Source organism: Leptodactylus fuscus, chromosome 6, assembly GCF_031893055.1.
Source record: "Leptodactylus fuscus isolate aLepFus1 chromosome 6, aLepFus1.hap2, whole genome shotgun sequence".
NCBI classification, from domain to species: domain Eukaryota; kingdom Metazoa; phylum Chordata; class Amphibia; order Anura; family Leptodactylidae; genus Leptodactylus; species Leptodactylus fuscus.
In genome coordinates, this window is record NC_134270.1 from 106,619,118 (window position 1) to 106,637,768 (window position 18,651).

The 18,651-nt window shown below is 41.7% G+C and overlaps 1 protein-coding gene across 2 annotated transcripts in view; it reads left to right on the forward strand.

The window, feature by feature from the left end:
- Positions 1–18,651, forward strand: part of NKAIN4 (sodium/potassium transporting ATPase interacting 4) — a 44,881-nt gene that overhangs the window by 11,713 nt on the left and 14,517 nt on the right. For both annotated transcript variants that reach the window (XM_075278632.1, XM_075278634.1), the window contains exons 2-4: positions 10,605–10,742; positions 13,341–13,421; positions 16,045–16,242. In XM_075278632.1, coding sequence (XP_075134733.1) covers positions 10,605–10,742; positions 13,341–13,421; positions 16,045–16,242 — 417 coding nt within the window. The remainder of the gene's footprint in view (positions 1–10,604; positions 10,743–13,340; positions 13,422–16,044; positions 16,243–18,651) is intronic.

Here is an 18,651-nt window from a genome sequence, read left to right on the forward strand (position 1 = left end):
CCTTGGGCATGTGGTACTGTGTGCAGATGCATGTATCTAATCCTCTGGAGTGTGTTACTGTGTGCTGAGATGCGTATATAATTCTCCGGGGTGTGGTATTGTGTGCAGTGGTGCGTATCTAATCTTACGGCGTGTGGTACTGTGTGCAGAGGCATGTATCTAATCCTCCCCGTGTGGTATTGTGTGCAGTGGCGTGTATCTAATCCTCCGGTGTGTGGTATTGTGTGAAGACGCATGTATCCAATCCCCCGGCGTGTGGTAATGTGTGCAGACGCGCATATCTAATACTACGGCATGTGGTAATGTGTGCAGACGTGCGTTTCTAATCCTATGGCGTGTGGAACTGTGTGCAGATGTGCGTATCCAATCCTCTGGCGTGTGGTAGTGTGTGCAGATACGCGTATCTAATCCTCTCCTGTGTGGTATTGTGTGAAGATGTGCGTATCTAATCCTTCCCCATGTAGTACTTTGTGCAGACACACATATCTAATCCTTCAGCATGTGGAACTGTGTGCAGACGCGCATATCTAATCCTTGGTCGTGTGGTACTGTGTGCAGACGCACGTATCTAATCCTCCCCTGTGTGGTATTGTGTGAAGAGGTGCGTATCTAATCCTCTGGCATGTAAAACTATGTGCAGACGTAAGTATCTAATCCTCTGGCGTGTAGTACTGTGTGCAGACGCGTGTATCTAATCCTCTGGCAGTGGTACTATGTGAAGACATGCGTATCTAATCCTCCGGCGTGCTGAACTGTATGCAGATGTGCGTATCTAATCCTCCCCTGTGTGGTGTTGTGTGAAGAGGTGCGTATCTAATCCTCCCTCGTGTGGTACTTTGTGCAGACACACGTATCTTATCCTTCAGCGTGTGGAACTGTGTGCAGACGCGCATATCTAAAACTCGGTCGTGTGGTACTGGTCGTGTGGTAATCCTCCCCTGTGTTGTATTGTGTGAAGAGGTGCGTATCTAATCCTACGGCGTGTGGAACTGTGTGTAGACACGCGTATCTAATCCTACGGCATGTGGTACTGTGTGTAGACACGCGTATCTAATCCTACGGAATGTGGTACTGTGTGCAGACACGTGTATCTAATCCTCTGGCGTGTGGAACTGTGTGCAGATGTGCGTATTTAATCCTCTGGTGTGTGGGACTGTGTGCAGACGCGTGTATCTAATCTTCTGGCATGTGGTACTGTGTGAAGACGCAGATATCTAATCCTACGGTATGTGGTACTGTGTGCAGACGTGTGTATCTAATCCTCCCCCATGTGGAACTGTGTGCAGTCGCGCGTATCTAATTCTCTGGACACGCTTTTCTAATCCTTCAGAGAGTGGAACTGTGTATAGACATGCATATCTAATCTTCGGTCGTATGGTACTGTGTGTAGACATGCGTATCTAATCCTCCAGCATGTGATACTGTGTGCAGACGCCTGTATCTAATCCTTCGGCATGTGGAACTGTGTGCAGGTACACGTATCTAATCCATCAGTGTGTGAAAGACTTGCAGGTTTGTATTGGCTAAGGGGGGGGGGCATTGTGTTTGGAATGCTGTAACTCAGCAATGGTACGTCTGAACGAGTTGGAGTCTCATCTTAAACCATCCCGGATACCTGAAGTATCTCTATACCAAATTTGGTGAAGATTGGTCCAGTTGTTTGGTTGCGCATAGAGAACAGACAGACAGATACACAGACAGACAATAATTCATTTTTATAATATAGAGAAATAACATTTGTCTCTTAATATTGGTCTGAAAGTGGCCAAACCCTTTAAGTGTTATGGGTCACTGTGACTGGCTGAAAGTGTTAGGATGACATTGTTCTGGTTATAGGTGCAGTATGGCTGTCACCATTATGAAATATCTAGCTAATTCCACCATTGGCACTGTATGCATATCAGTCCCACAAATTGAAGCCTTTCTGTGTATTTTCTGTGTCTTGGAATGTGGGATAAAGAAATTCAAGTGAACTCTGATCACCAGAACCGTGTTAATGAGTTTTAATTTTCCATCGGGACACAAATGTTCTCATTTGACAATGCTAAGCCTTATGTAATAGGATTTGTACAGCTCTCTGCCTGGGCACAGCATGTTGAGGCTGGAATAGAGGAGGGGTCTGACACAGGTATCCAGCACGTTGCCAGAAGATCCGCTGATTAATGAGGCCTGAAGAAGTCTTTGATGTTGATCCCTGGTATCACATGCCATTACCACCTGCTTATCCCTTCATTCTGAAAGCTACACTGGCATCAAGATGTCTACAGAACAATCGCTTGTATGCAAACCAATCACTGCCTGCGAGAAATAGGCGACTTTTCGTGCAGCAGCAGGTGGACACTCATCAGGTTCTGTAATACACAGTCCCTTTCCATATGCTATGTTAGGCCATATGGAACTCGAATAGAAAGGTCTATCGAGACAGTCCAGCCAAAACTTGAATTGGCTGCAAAGAGCTATCATTGTAGTACATTGAAGCGATATCAAGCATCAGTCGACTGTGCAGGTTGTCTGCAGAAACATTTGTCCTTAGAAAACAGTCGGGTCATGTGCTCCAGCCAGTCACAGTTAACATAGGGGCATTCGATACTAACTGCTACCTCACAATATTCCCTACTGGTGAGGCACAGGGCCAGGACTGGTATAATCTGTTACTAAACTGCTTCTGCTATTGGAACCTGTATCATTAACAGGTTATTGCGACAAATGTTTGGCCCATATAATGGCCCATGCAATAACTAAAAAACTGCAATTTATTTGTCAAAAATTAAGTTTTTTTTTTTTTGTTAGTTTTTTGTTTGTCACCCTACTTTCTATCTTGCTGTCTCCAGACAGTGAGACAGAGAGCCATCGACTCTCTGTGTCACCATTCAGCTCACTTCTGTTTCCGTCAGCTTCGAAGTCAACAGGAGCGATGTACAGTAGTGATGTTACTACATCATGTCTGTTGCTCCCAATCTCCCCACAGCAAAAACTGGCTGCAGGGAATCAGGGTGAGGTGAATATCGCTTTCTTGGTTTGTGCATTTTTTTATGTAGAGTCCACAAAGAGGCCGTTTTATTCAGGAGCATAACTACCGGGGTAGCAGTGGTAGCGGCTGCCACAGGACCCGTCAGCCGCTACCACTGCGTTGTATTTATTTATTTTTAATAAGCCGGTACCGGCCGGACTTAAGTGAGTGAGTGATGCCGCGGGCCCCACAAGCACTATTATACTGGGGGTCTTTTCGTACCCCCGAGTATAATGATTGGAGGCCCAGGGGAAGTAATGGAACATAAAAAACAATGTTACATACCTCTCCGGGCAGGCTTCGGGCTTACTTGCGTGACGTTCCTGACATCACATGACTGGGACCTGCATCCATATGCGTCGCGACGCAGGCCCCCCCCGGTCACATGACCTCCCAGACGTCATTGAAAATGGCCAACAGGGGAGCCAGGGATAGGTAATAAACAGTGTTTTTTTTATGTTTTTAGCCCCCTTGGGTCTCCGACTAATATACTCTGGGGTCTAAAAAGAAACTAGAGTATAATAATTGTTCATGGGTGTCCACAATGGAGCATAATACTGTGTGCAGGGGCCACTATAGGGCATAATACTGTGTTCAGGGGGCACTATGGGGCATAATAGAGTGCGCAGAAATGCGGGGGGGGGGGGGGAGAAGTGGTTGGTTGAGGTCTTTGGCGTCGGTCGGGGGGGGGCCCCATGTCAAAAGTTCACCAAGGGTCCCTGCCATTCCTAGTTACGCCACTGGTTTTATTTATACTTTGGAAGATCACACTGAGGGACCATTATACTGTGTGAGCTTAAATGAGAGGTCCATTACACTGCGGGAGCCACATTGAGGGGCCATCATACTGTAACAATGAGGAGGTATTATACTGTGTGGGGGCCATAACAAAGGGGGCATTGTTCTGTGCCACGTTCTAAATTATTATGCAAATTATATTTTTCTCTGATTTTCCTAAATGGTTGATGCAAGTGACAGTCAATGTAATGTTCAAATTGTAACTGTTAGAGTATAAATCAAATTTTATTAGGCAAACCTCCCAATGAGAACACTTTTTTTCAAAAATTAAAAATCTAAATTATCATGCACAACAGAGTTTCTAAAGATTTTATAGGTTGTAAAGAACTGAAATTGGTCATTTTTTGAATTTGCAGCATTTACTGAAATGAAAAGAAATGTCAATCACAAATATCTTAACTGGCCAAGTTACATGTCAGCATAGAACTGCTTCTTTGATTTCACAATTCTTGCATTCATTGAACTTGTGAGTTTTTGGATAGTTTCAGCTTGAATTTCTCTGCAGGATGTCAGAATAGCCTCCAAGAGCTGCTGTTCTGATGTGACCGACCTCCCACCTTCAAAGATCTTTTGCTTGAGGATACTCCAAAACTTCTCAGTAGGATTGGGGTCAGGGGAGGATGGCGGCCACACCATTAATTTCTCTCCTTTTATGCCCATAGCAGTCAATGACTGCATGAGGCAAAGAACAGTATGAGATGGTACATTGTCATGCATGAAGATGATTTTGCTACGGAAGGCACAGTTTTTCTTTTTGTACCATGGAAGAAAGTGTTCAGTCAGAAACTCTATATAATTTACCGAGGTCATTTTCACACCTTTAGGGATCCTAAAGAGGCCTATTAGCTCTCTCCCCATGATTCAAGCCCAAAACACGACTTCACCATCTACTTGCTGACATCGCACCCTTGTTGGGATATGGTGGATGCCCACCAACCATCCACTACTCAATCCATCTGGACTATCCAGGGTTGCATGGCACTCAAGGCTGTTTCGTAATTAGTCTTCATGTATGTCTGGGCTCAATGCAACCATTTCTACTTCTGAGCACTGTTTAGGGCCAAATAGTAGGTTTATGCACAACTGCAGCCCTCTGGAGGGCTTGAGGTTAGTGGAACTTCACAGACAGCAACAACTTCAAATACATAGTTGCTGCTTGTAATGGTATTTTAGCAGCTGCTTTCTCAATGTGATGAATTTTTCTAGTAGAAACCTTCTTCATTATGCCTTTATCTGCATGAACCAGTCTGTGCTCTGAATCAGCCACAAATCTCTTCACAGTACGAACATAACACTTAAGTTTTTGTGAAATATTTAATGTTTTTCACGCTCGTATCACATTGAAAGCAATAGGTAAAAAAGCCTCCCATTGAGTTCAATGGGTAGCGTGCGTAAGCCGGCAGCCATTGTAGTCAATGGGATCTGTTTTGAAGCGCCTCACTCTGCCAAGTGTTTACGTGTCAGAATGAGCGGCGCGTTACTCCGTGGGAACGGAGCCTAATAAAATTGGTGCTGCAATTCCCCAGAACCACTGGATAGAGTTGTTGCATTGCACCTAGGGGAGGCGCTGTATGTGCTCTGTGTCTACTAGCAGCTTCTGGAGGCTGTTTAACAGCTGATCTGTGTTGGACCCCCCCCACCACCCCCCACCCCCCACCCCCCAGATCATTTACTGATGACCTATTCTGTAGTTTGGTCAGTAATGATTCTAAAACAAATGCTGAATTGGAGAGGAAGGAGGGCAAGAATATACAAGAATATAACTACTCTAATACTGTCCCTTATTTACAACTTATAAATGCAATATGAATTTGTGCTTTTAACCTTCTAGGTCACATGCACATGACCCTGTGCATGTACTCTGTCCAGCATGGATGGCACATGGCCGACGTCCCCACAGACCCATTCACCTAGTAAACCTGGGTTGCAAAACAAGTTTAAGACCTATTCTGAGTTTTGTCCTGGGCTCATTGTCATATACACGGGCCTATAGTGACAAATGAGTCAGTGTACTAACCATGAAAAACATAGCTAATACACTGTATGGTTGTGTGCACAGAGCCAGGGCCGGTGTTGGGGAGGGCAAACTGAGCAATTTCCCAGGGCCCCTGTCCCCAAGAGGGCCCCCGGGATTCTGAGCTCTTCACCGGGAGCACAGAACGGTAACGCCAAAAGTGTGCTGAATTTAGCGCACTGTCGGCTTTCTAGCGGTGTGTTACACCGCATGTGCCCCAGAAGGTGAAAGGTCATCTTTAAACATAAAGGGGCTATTATAAGAGGAAATTATATTTAAATATATATATGTATATGTGCCCCAGAAGGTGAAAGGTCATCTTTAAACATAAAGGGGCTATTATAAGAGGAAATTATTAAATATATATACAGTATGTTATTATTTATAAGGGAAGAACTATTTATAATATGCCTATAATAAGGGGGACATATATATACTGTGTATATATATATATATATATATATATATATATATATATATATATATATTACACACATATCAGCAGCTATTATAATTTCTAAGAGAGAAAGGGGGCTACTATTTATGCGGGGGGCTTATTACTGATAAGGGGGAACTATTACTGATATGGAGCACTGTTTATAAACAGGGACTATTATTTATAAGGAGGTGCTATAATAACTGATGAGGGGGTGCAAAAATCTATTAGGTGGTACAAAGGTGGTTATTTGAATTGTGTGTGGTTATAAGGGGGGTGGTTGTTACCGTTTTGGGGGCAGAAAGGGGGCGTTATTAATGGGTTGCCACTGGAAATATGATGGCGTTGTTTGTGTATCAGCATTTGGGGCCACTCTTTTAATTTTTCCCAGGGCCCCAGTTTGTCTATAACCAGCATTATATTATTTATCTAGAATTGCTGAGACTTTGGCCTTTTCCTAATAGTTAATAGTCACCCAATACATTGATTGGATTAGTAGTAGTACATAAAATAGCCACTACACAAGTGGTATACAGAAGTGCATGGTGTAATCTTGATCTTCTGCTGATTTATCTGCAGGGTAAAAGTTAATGAGCAATTAATATGGCTATTTAAATGGGTAAATATAGTATCTCTATACCAATCTACATGTTCATACAAAGCTTCAATTATTTGCTTTGTAGCAAGGGGTTAACCATAGCATTGACTTACAGCATCTATCACATATGACCTTTGGTTTCTTGCAAAGATACTGGGAAACAAATCACAAATTGCTGGACCCCAAAGGACCGTTACCATAGCAACCTCAGCAGGGGATAAACCAATTAAAACAAACATGGTTAGACTGCAGGTATGCTATATAGGTGCACAGCATCCTCTCCTACCCACTGATATCACTGACACGCAGAAATCAAGCTCTGCCAGTCCCAAACTATCCTGTCCCTGTTGTAGAGCTCTTGGAGGCATTGTTGGAAGATATTTTAAGGAAACAACCAAAACCAGGCTATGAATCCATCTTGTATCAATGCCCAAGGGCACCAAGACAGGATGATGGATCCATTACAAGGAAAATGAATGCAGACATCCATCATGTGCAATGAGAGGTCTTGACCGGCTGGGTACACAAGCGATGGCTGGCTCCCAAGGGCATCTCTATGCAGGGAGTAATTGGCATACACAGTAGCCACTGCTGCACAAAGGGTATACCTGATAAGGAGAACAATAGGAAATATATGCCCCCGAGCTACACAAGCATGCAAGCCGTTTTATATTCATACTCTCCCTCCTTAGGTTATCACATCAACACCCTGTTTATTACAAAACATTCCCTCCCAAATTAACAAAAATATGACAGAATTATAAGTCCCTGTATTGTCAAAAAATTATTTGAATTTGATGACACATCTTATTTTTTTCTTCATTTAAATAAATTCTTATTTTAGTACTTTAGCCTTTTCTATGTATTTTTCAGAATTTCAAAATGTTTTTTTATTTTTTATTTTAAAGAGTGTAGGATAGGGGATACATTGCAGATCGGCAGGGGTCCGGCCACTGAGACTACCACTGATCAAGGGAACATGTTTTGACTCCATTCTGAATGCAGAATGGAGGGTGCGTACCATTCCATTGGGAGTGTTGGGAATACTAGTAAGCTGTACACTGGTCATCTCTGGAACTCCCCATTAGCCTACTTGATTCTAGCAATGATGTAATGTCTACAACACGGGACCCCTGCAGCCAATTACTGGCCGCAGTTATATACAGCTTGGACACCCCTGAGGCCAGTAATTGCCTGTGGCAGTCACATGTTGTAGACATTACAGCATCACGGCAGCTAAGTAAATAGGATACACAGGAATGGTGGGATTGGTGAGATTTATAAGATATGTTCTTCCACTTTTATTGTTTTACATCATTTCTCTTCTTATGCAAATTTTTCCTGATCCAGAAAAACCTCTTTTAGGCCAAAGTGCCACATTGCAGGAAACGCAGCGTTTTTGTTGCAGATTTTGCTGCATTTTTTTTTTCCAAAATTGGTAGTGGCGTAAATAGGAATGAAAAATGTAAAAGGGAAAACTTAGTTGTTTCCCTCCTATTAAATCCACTAGCGACTTTGGCAATGTGGGGCCTTAGCCTTAAAGGGGTTCTCCAATCTCAAGGATCCTATCTATAGTGGTAGCTTATGTAAATTGAAGCCTTTTCCTAAATATATTGCTTTAGAAATTCTGCTTTGTTTGCCTGTTATGTGAATTCCCCCCCCCACACACTGTTTACACAATGTTGCTGTAACCATGGGCCTGGGAGATAGGACAAGTGACATCACTTACTCAGTGTCAGCAGGACAATCCATACAGCTAATTGCAGTTTGCTGATAAAGCCAAGTCTGCTATCTCTCTATGTAAACACACAGATAACATTGATTCCCCCTACGCCCAACAGCAGCACAACTGGGGTATTCCTGCCCCTATGAGCTGTTAGGACAGGTGGAATTTTTAATTACCTAACAGCTTTTGACCCCTATAAGAGGCCGGAAGACCTGCTCCTCCCTTGTGTTTTTTTCTGTCATGTGGGACAGGACAGATGGATCAGAGAAGCTATCAGCTGTTCCCTATGGGCTCAGAATCTTCCTGTTCCAGATTTCTTACGAGCCCATGCCACCCGATCAGTGGCGACATCATGGGCAGAAACACGGTTCCTCTCTCTAGAGCAGATATGTGCTGCAGCCTCTTGGAGCTCACAGCTGACTTTTGCCAAACACTACAGATTGGACTGGCGTACGGCCGATGCTACAGCATTTGGGCACTCCGTTTTGGCATCAGCCTGCCAGGAGGTCCCGCCCTAGGGGAGATAATACTTGCTAAATCCCCAGTTGTGCTGCTGTTGGGCGTAGGGGGAAAGAAAGATTATGAATGATAATCTGTTTTCCCTTAGCCCAAACAGCAGCACAAGGCTCCCTCCCTAAGAGGTGCTATTGTACAGATTTTGTGTATGTGTGTGTAGCTCTTGGCATAGCTTGCTCTGTATATCATACTTGTTACTAACACAAGGGAGGAGCAGGTCTTCCGGCCTCTTATAGGGGTCAAAAGCTGTTAGGTAATTAAAAATTCCACCTGTCCTAACAGCTCATAGGGGCAGGAATACCCCAGTTGTGCTGCTGTTTGGGCTAAGGGAAAACAGATTATCATTCATAATCTTTCTGTCCATTCTGTACAAGAATCTGATCTGCAGAAGGATTGTGTGTCTCAATTGGGGGGGGGGGGGTTAGAGAAATACAGGAAGGGAGAAGCAGACACTACATGCAGCCTGGCTGAAAGACTGAGATGGGAGAACCCCTTTAAGGCTGAGGCAACACATTGTGGAAAAGCTGGGGGGGGGGGTGTTTGTTGCTATTTTTAAGCCAATTTCACAAGTGGCTTTAAAAGGAATGGGGAGTGCACTTATACTTCTACCTTCTGTTAAATCAGTTACTGGCTTTGGCTAAAAAAAAAAAAAACACACAGCAAAATCTGCAACAAAAAACACAGCTTTTCTGCAGTGTTTAAACTAAGGTCAGTGGGGGTCAGCTGTTTGCATTGTCCGCTGTGTACTAGAACTAACACAGCTCCACTCACTATGTAGTGGCCAGGAAAGGTACTAAAAGCCCAGTGCCATTGCTATTGATGACAACCCTCAAGTTCTTTCTGACTATATACCATAAGTAGTGATGCTTGCTCTGCTGCTATATTGCATTTACAAAACTGGTATTCACACACAGTGTCCCAAATAGTTACTAAAGTCATACTGGTTACAAAGTATCAATAGTTGTGTGTAACTATAGCCTCCACTAACCAGTACAGCATAACATGGTAATAAAACAATATTATCTCCAATGAGAAATGTAATCATTCTATGAAAGGTGAGTATATCCACCCATGTGAGCTAGTACCCAAAGTATACTTCACTTTGTAGCTTCTTCTGGGGGTAACAATAAGATGGATCCTAGCAGTATTTCAGCTATGCATTTCCAATCACAAAAAAACAACAAAAAAACACATCAGACTTGTTATGGGAAATTTTTTATATTCAAAGGGCTGGACAGGAGGTAAGAATGGCAGAAGCCTTGCTATATGTTCAGTGTTATCCCACTTCCAGAACATATACCGTATATAGGAGATTTACCAACTGTGTTTAATTGGAATATCCAAAAGTCCCGGGCCATGGTCAGTATTTTGTAGTTCTTGCCTTCTTGGCTACTCCAGAAGCAGATGTAACTTAGAAACCACTGCACTTTTTTCCTGAATGACTCGATCTTATATTATTGTGTTTGTACTTTTATTCTAATGTTTTCTTTCTTGGTCTCTCTCTAGATAGCAGCATTAGAGCGTCAGGTTTTTGACTTCCTGGGATATCAATGGGCTCCAATTTTGGCTAACTTCCTCCAGATTGTAGTCATCATACTAGGTCTCTTTGGGACTCTACAATACAGACCACGCTATGTTGTTGCTGTAAGTAATCCTCCTAAATGTAGACTATTTACTTTGTAACTATTTATAAAACATTACACACTTAGGGCTTGTAAGGGCTAGTTCACATGTGAATAGGGTGTGGCGGAATTTGGTCCGGAAAAAAAATGCTTCAAGAATTAGGAAGCGATTTTTGACACTGAGGCGGTTTTTCCCTCCAGTACAGTGAACAGAACTGAAAAAACCGTGACGCGGTTGTTCGCCTCACATTCACATGTATTGATTTCCTGAGGCGGAATCCGCCTCAAGAAAGGGCAGCTCGCTTTTTTTTCTGCTAGCGGGAACAAACTGCTAGCGTTAAAAAGAGTGCTAGCAGTCTACATAGACCTCTATTGTGAGGGGGCAGATTTTGAGGAGGATTCTGTGCCAAAATCCGCCCCCTCTTGCCCCGTTTGAACGGGGCCTAAACTGTCCCAAAGTCAGCATTCACTGGACATTATAGAGAGCAATATGTTACTAGGTACCATACTGTATATACTTGTTACTAGACAGCAGGTTTAATGTAGTTATACTTGTGAGGGCAGTATTATAGTAGTTATATTTTTGTACATTGTAGTAGTTGTATTCTTGTACATAGGGGCAATATTACAGTGAGTGTATTTTTTGTAGATAGGTAACAGCTATATAGTAGTTATATTCTTGTACAAAGGGATAGTATTATAAATGTTATATTATTGTACATGTGTGTTATTGCACATGTGACAATTCTTGTATATAAAGGCAATGTTACAGTGACTGTATTTTTGTACTTATGGCCAGTATAATAGAAGCTAGATTTTGTTCTTAGGAAGCAGTACTATATTAGTTATGGTATATGGTTGTAGATTGGCGTAGTTTGTATATTATCGTACATAGGAAACAGTAGTATAGCAGTTATATTCTTACAATCAGATGCAAGGAAGGAGACAAATAGTGGACCTTTCTTGGGTGTGCTCCAGAAGTAGAATCCAACAGAACAAGAGTATTATCAGAAAGGCTTCATTTAGATCAGATTATTACTTGTTTCTGGGGGAATTTATGAAGTCTTCATATATCCTGTGCCAGCGGAGACTGGCCTCCTAAATCCTATGAAATCTCCATGTGTCTGCACTGAAATCTACCCCTGCTCATAGCGGACATACATGTCAGACATCATTTACATTAGTTTTCTAGCATAAATAATAATCTGGCAAGGTTAATTTTTATTGCAACAAGTGTTAAATAAAGTCACAAACCCAAGGTTTCCTCTGAGCACTGCATGGTCTGAAATTGCTGAATTTGCTGGGCCCCCACTACAGGGACGACTTTCAATTGCCTTGAATGTTTCCACATGTGAATAATCTTTCTAATTGTAGAATAATGGAGTTAATAATTGTTTGAAAAGTGCCTTATAAAACTCCCGAGATTGATGAACACATGCCCAAATGTTCCAGACCAGCAAACTGACAAAACTTCTGGTCACTTGCCAGTTATAAGATAATCAATGGCATTTGATTAGAGTCATTGGAGGTTGTATTTATCTAGTTCTAAAACCTTCTAATATATTTTATTGTGTTATTATTACTTGATACATAAAACCATAGAATTAAAAACGATGTACTTTGTTTTTCTCATGACTTTACATAGAGGCAGTATTGTAGCCATTAAAACTTTTATAATACTGACACCTATGTACAAGAATATTTTCTTACATTGGGCCTGTATTACAGTACATAGAAGTTGCATTCTTGCATATAGAGACATTATTATAGTAGTTTTATTTGTGTACATAGAAACAGTATTATAGTAGTCATATTCTTCCATATAGTTATATACATAAATATGAATACAACTGATATGTTATCTTTATTTAGTTTACTTTTGTGTGCAGGAATGATGCTGTTCTACGGAACTTCTTTTTAATTTCTTGATATGTAGATCTATATGTTGTACTCTCATTACCTATATCTTTTATATGGTAAGCCATGAGTATAGGACCACCACCTTTTTGTCTTTGTATCATATGCCGCATGATTTAATTGTGGGAGATTTTGTGGTATTAAAACATTGCAGACCTTGGGTTTGACATCTTTACACTGCCCTCACCACTTTCTGAAAAGAGAGCATGCTGGAGGCTGGGTCATCGGCCATCAGAAAACTGGTGCAAATATTATATTCTTACATATAGGGGCAGTATTATAGTACTTAAATGTTTGTCTATAGGGGCAGGATTACAGTATAGTAGTTATATTTTTGTACATAGGGGACATTTTTATAGCAATATTTTTCTACCCAGCTTGTCATACATCTATTACGTGGAGTTGTGACCTGACTTGCTCCCTAAATGTATAATAGGCCCACACTGCATTCACGTTGCATGTAAAGCAGCTTTCCTGTCATCAGTAGAATAAGAACTTTATTTTCCTTTGGCCATTCAGTAGTAAAAGAGGATTATAAAGAGCTGAGTCACATGTCTTAGCTCAGCTTCTTCAATAACATAGACAGAACTGGAGATACATCTACAGCGTCCTGCAAGTTTTATGTCACATAGCATATGTATTTTTCTAAGTCAGATTTTCCATTGCCAGTTATATAACTTTCCTATTGCTCTTCCTCTGTTAGTATGCCATCTGGGCCACCGTGTGGGTTACCTGGAATGTTTTTCTTATATGTTTCTACATGGAAGTAGGAGATCTGTCTAAGGTAAGCTGCACTATTAATATATATGGTGCTCTGTAACCTCACTTATGATTCAGTTTTTATGTATACTCAATGTAAACCGAAGTGTTACCAAATTAGGCCCCTTCATGCGGACAGTGACTGACTTAGATGGTACTGTTCTATCAGTGTACAGTATAAGTACGGTACCATGTAAGCTTTCCACCTATGCCCCTTACCCCAGTCATTCAGCACAGTAGGCAGAGGTCATAGAACACAGTTCCCTGCAGTCCTGACTGCCCTGTTACTAAAATATTAGGAGTGTTTACCCCTCTTCTTCTAGACCTTTCATTGTCGCTTTGCATCAGAGTTAGTGGATATACTTTAGTTAACCACTGGATTGACATCCTTGCAATGCCCTCATCTAAAAAGAGTCCATTCTTAAAGTGGATGTCCAGGAATTGTAATTGTACTTGCCTGCACCCTTGTTTTCTTGATGCCAAACTATGGGGTTCCAGGCTGGGTACGACCCCAGGTCACGTAATTGGAACTAGAACCCTGGTTTCCCCTCCCTCCTCTCCTAGTTACCTTTGCTATGAGGGCTGGCTTTATTATAGTAGTCATAGCACAAATAACCTACCTGTGTGCATAGGAGAGAAGGGAGGAAGTGGAGTGTATCGGGGGACAGAACCAACCCAGAATCCCTAGGCCCAGCCACAAGAAAACATTGTCGCATACAAGTACAATTGCACCACTCAGACAACCCCTGAAGAATTTTATTTAAATTTACATTTTTGACATTAATAAAATATCAAACGTGATGGAATAATATTTACCAAACCTTGTAATTTTCGCTTGCAGGTTGAAACGGAATGTATATTTCTCTGTAAGCTATGAGAACAAGTGATTTTTATATATAATATAATGATATTACGATAACATAAAATCCATGTGTGTACTTATATATTTAAAATTGTGAAAATTAGGTGCGCACCTTGATCAAATTGTGAGAGAAGGTCCAAGCCATCCCCAAATTTGAGCCATTGGGATAGACAGATTGGGTGTGGGAGCCATGAATGGATACTTTGGGTCTTGAATCTAGAGAAATGTGTAGATGCTTCAGATGGAACAGTACACTATAATGGTACGATGATAGCATAATATCATTATACATCATATATGTGTCTTCGAACAATCAATAATCTAGAGAATATAAAGAACTTATTGGAAGAAGGTAACACTTTAGCATCTATTACAAGCTTGATCAGGAAGGATGTAGGACTCTCATCCATCCAGGCACATGCCCCTTCTGCCAGTCTTCCCCATCTGCTGCTCCTGGAATGCCAGTATTTCCACAGCTGTCACTAGACATGCCTTTCCCTGCACATACTGTGCCTGGGCCAAGAAGTCCAAGAAGCTTCTAGGGTCCTCAGGAGCTTCTTCAGTTTGCAGGACATTTCTTAACACAAGTTGTTAGACATACATGAAGTTCCATCCTTATTGACTTAATAACTGTGGTGTACATGGTGACAAAAGGCGAACCATACACTGGTATAGGTGGCTGACCAGGGAAACTGTGGATGCACTGCAGCCGACTAAGGATTCTGTGATAAGGAAACAGTGGCTAGTCCTAGGGAGACTATGGTTGTTATATGGAGTACTCTGGTGGCACTGGCATGACTGTAGCTCTCTACTTGCCACTGTGGCTAGCTCTGGCGGCATTATAATTTGTACTTTGGCTGGTTATGACAAATTTAATATTTCCCTCTGTGTCTTTTGAAATCTGTGCCTTGAAGGACTAGTAGGGAACTGCAACTCACCATCTCACACTATTCACTAACAGAGGGATCAGCAACCCTCAGGACCCAAGATGCTGTGAAACAACAACTCCCAACATGCTCCATTTACTTCCATGGGAGTTCCAACAACAGCAGACCAAGTATGCATGCTGGGAGTTGTAGTTTTACAACAACTGGAGTGCCAAATGTTGCCTATCCCTCCACTAACAGGTCAACTATCCTGTCCATACATTCCAAAGACAAATTCAGGGTAGCTCTCATTGACATACACTACATGACATGACCTACATGTGATGAAGGGTTAGGGCTAGTTCACATGGGGCTATGGAGGCTGATTTTGACGGCGTATTTCGCCTCAAAATCCGGCTCCATACAATGGTGGTCTATGTAGACTGCTAGCTTTTTATTTTTCTGCTAGCAGAAAAAAAAAGCGACATGACCTTTCTTCAAGCATTTTCCGCCTGAGGAAAGGCAATAGAAGTGAATGGGAGGCAGAAAACGCCTAGCTTTTTTTTTGCAAAAAAAAAAAGTGACCGAATCCACGAGGCTTTTTTTTTGTGGCCATTCACTTTAGGGGAGGGGAAAACTGCCTGACGTTTTTTGAAGCGGTTTTACCAAAAATTTGGCAAGGTCCAAAAGCCGCTTCCTAATTAGGAAGCAGTTTTTTTCCAGACCAAAATAAGCCACACATAATTTACGTGTGAACTAGCCCTTAGAAATGAAACATTACCCTAAATAGAATATATTCACAAGCTGTGTTTTTCCAGAATCTTTTGTAGTAAAAGAAACAAGAAGCAAACTAAAACTTTGACATGTTGTTCTACCTTTACTTTATTAACATGGCTATTTTTTTTTTTACCTATTTGTAGGACAGTGACCTACTCACATTTCACGTGTCTCAGCATCAGTCTTGGTGGAGTGAACATGGTCCAGGATGTGTGAGAAAAGAGTCTCCGGTTACCGGCATGCCTGGGTTGGAAAGCCACTCTTATGTATCAGTAGTTGGATGTGCCATAGAATACCAGTACATTGAAGTGTTACACAGTGCCACCCAGATACTGCTGGCGGTATGGCTCTTTTTCTTTTTGATAACATATGCAGCTTTTCCAGACAATTCGGGATATAACTTTTAAAATCACAGTTGCCTGCACTGCAGCATAGGTATAATACTCTATTCTATCTAAGCAGGATCTATAGCTGAATTTGTCCTGAGATTCCTAGTTCTGAACAGAATATCAGCAGTATATTGGACAGAGAAGTGGGGGGAGAGGGATCCCATAAATACGCCATTGTTCCCGGCTGTAAAATTTATTGAGCCTGCAGGATCAATGAGAATCTAGATGATAACCCCTTCGCTTCTCCTCATCAGTGCCATTGGGAGTTGCCAATGTCCATCATAAACGATGGATTAAAATATTAGCCCCCCACCCCTCAAACTAACCCACACCACCTATAACAGAAGCAATGTGTTGTTACTGGAATTGCTATTGCTAAACTAACAATTACTTGAGCCGCCATATGTAAACACTTTAGCCCCTAGCCTAGAGTGCCATAGGCATACTGTATATCATGGAGCTCTTGGGGCCTGATTCTAATAAGAACTAGGACTCCCCCTGGCTGTATAACATGGAATAACACTATGGTATACATATTACTTATCCCATCACACCTCTAAACTGCCCATTTATTTTACTTCAAGCTCCTTGGTTCCCCTCATAGTACCTAGAGACTCTATAACTAACTCAATAATAACCACTGAAAATCCAGTATGGAGAATTACATATATAGTAAAACTTTATTTCATTCTACCTCCATGGAACCTGATACTGGGAAATCAGATTTTTCGGGATTGCTGTTGAAAATTACCTTCCGCTTTTATGAGATTCCACATTACATTTCAGTGTTGTACCAGAAACATATGTCAGATTATCAACTAGTGAATTATAGGAATTTCAGTGCATTTCATTTACTACTCAGTCCCTCTTGTGTCGCTTGTAGGCATTAGACATTTTCATTCACATCTCTCTATCCCAAGTCTGTTATGTATGATCGCAAGGCACCCTAATGAATTATTCACAAATTAATGACCTAGAATGTCCCCTTTCCTATAGCTGCTGTTCCTCCCCTCCTCCTCGCCTTTGTGTGTCAGATGGCTGCCACTCTGCTCAGGACCCCGCCCTGGGCTGGCATGCTGAATAATAAATGGGAACAAATGAGGACCCTACCAAATGTCATTCGTATCAACAGCAGCCATGCTAATGTTACTGCTGGTCATACAGATTATAGGGCTTATCCATAAAGGGGGTCAGTTTTCCATGGGTGATAATAGAGCAGTTTCCAGACATGACAGTGACAGCTCTAGCATATACTGCAGAAGATGTTTTCTATCATTATAAATGAGCCCCAAATCAGTATCACATTGATAAATGAGTGACATTAATGACTGTAAATTTGTTCATGATCACTACAGAGATATATATGTTGTGCATAAATCGTGAACCCGGAAGCCCAGGATAAACACTTCAATATTTGATTCTCAGAAACTGTACAATTAATAATTGCATGCACCAAAGTGCACCTTCTAGTTTAACCCTTCATAAACTTCATGTAGTCTGGCTGTGGTCATTGCATTAAAAGAGTCATTCAGTACTTTCAAATGGAGTAGTGTAAAGCGGCAATACTAAGCACAGCAGCTATTAAAAGTATAGCAAAAATATCTCCCAAAACCACTTGTAAAAAGTACAATATATTTTTGCTTTCTTACATCACAAAAAAACTAGGTTTGAAGGAAGGCTAAGCATTTTGTTGTGTATTTTTGAGCCAAACCTAGGAGTGGCTACAAAAGGAATGGGAGCTACAAGAGAACCACTTATACCTCTTCCTCCTGATCAACCTACTCCTGGTTTTAGCTCCATAAACCGCAGCAAAATCTGCAACAAAAAAAAAAAAAACGCAGCTTTTCCACAAGGAGCAATAGCCTAAGGCTAAGGCCCTACGGGCCATATCCGCAGCACTAAAGCGCTGCAGGAAGAATTGCTGCGTTAACGCATTGCGGTTCTTTCCGCAGCACTTTTAAGAGAAAGTTCACAGAGCTTTCCTCTGCGGACTTTCTCTTAACATTATATCTACGGGAAAGCTGCTGGCGTTTCCATAGATATAATTGACATGCTGCGATTTGCAAAGACGCAACGGCTTTGCAAATCGCAGCGTGTCTGCGCTGGGATCTTTTCCGCAAAGTGGGGATGGGATTTGCATGAATCCCATCCACTTTGCCTGCACTGTGCAACGCCGCGATTTTTCCCGCAGCATCTCCGCTGCGGGCAAATCGCGGAGATTCTGGTCCATGGGGCCCCGGCCTAAAAGTGTTTTTTAAAGTAACAGTAACATATGTCCTATACCCAAGGATATACCATCAGTGTGAAACTTGGGATAATCCTTTATTTAAGGTAGTGATTCTTAACCTTGTTTGAGGTACT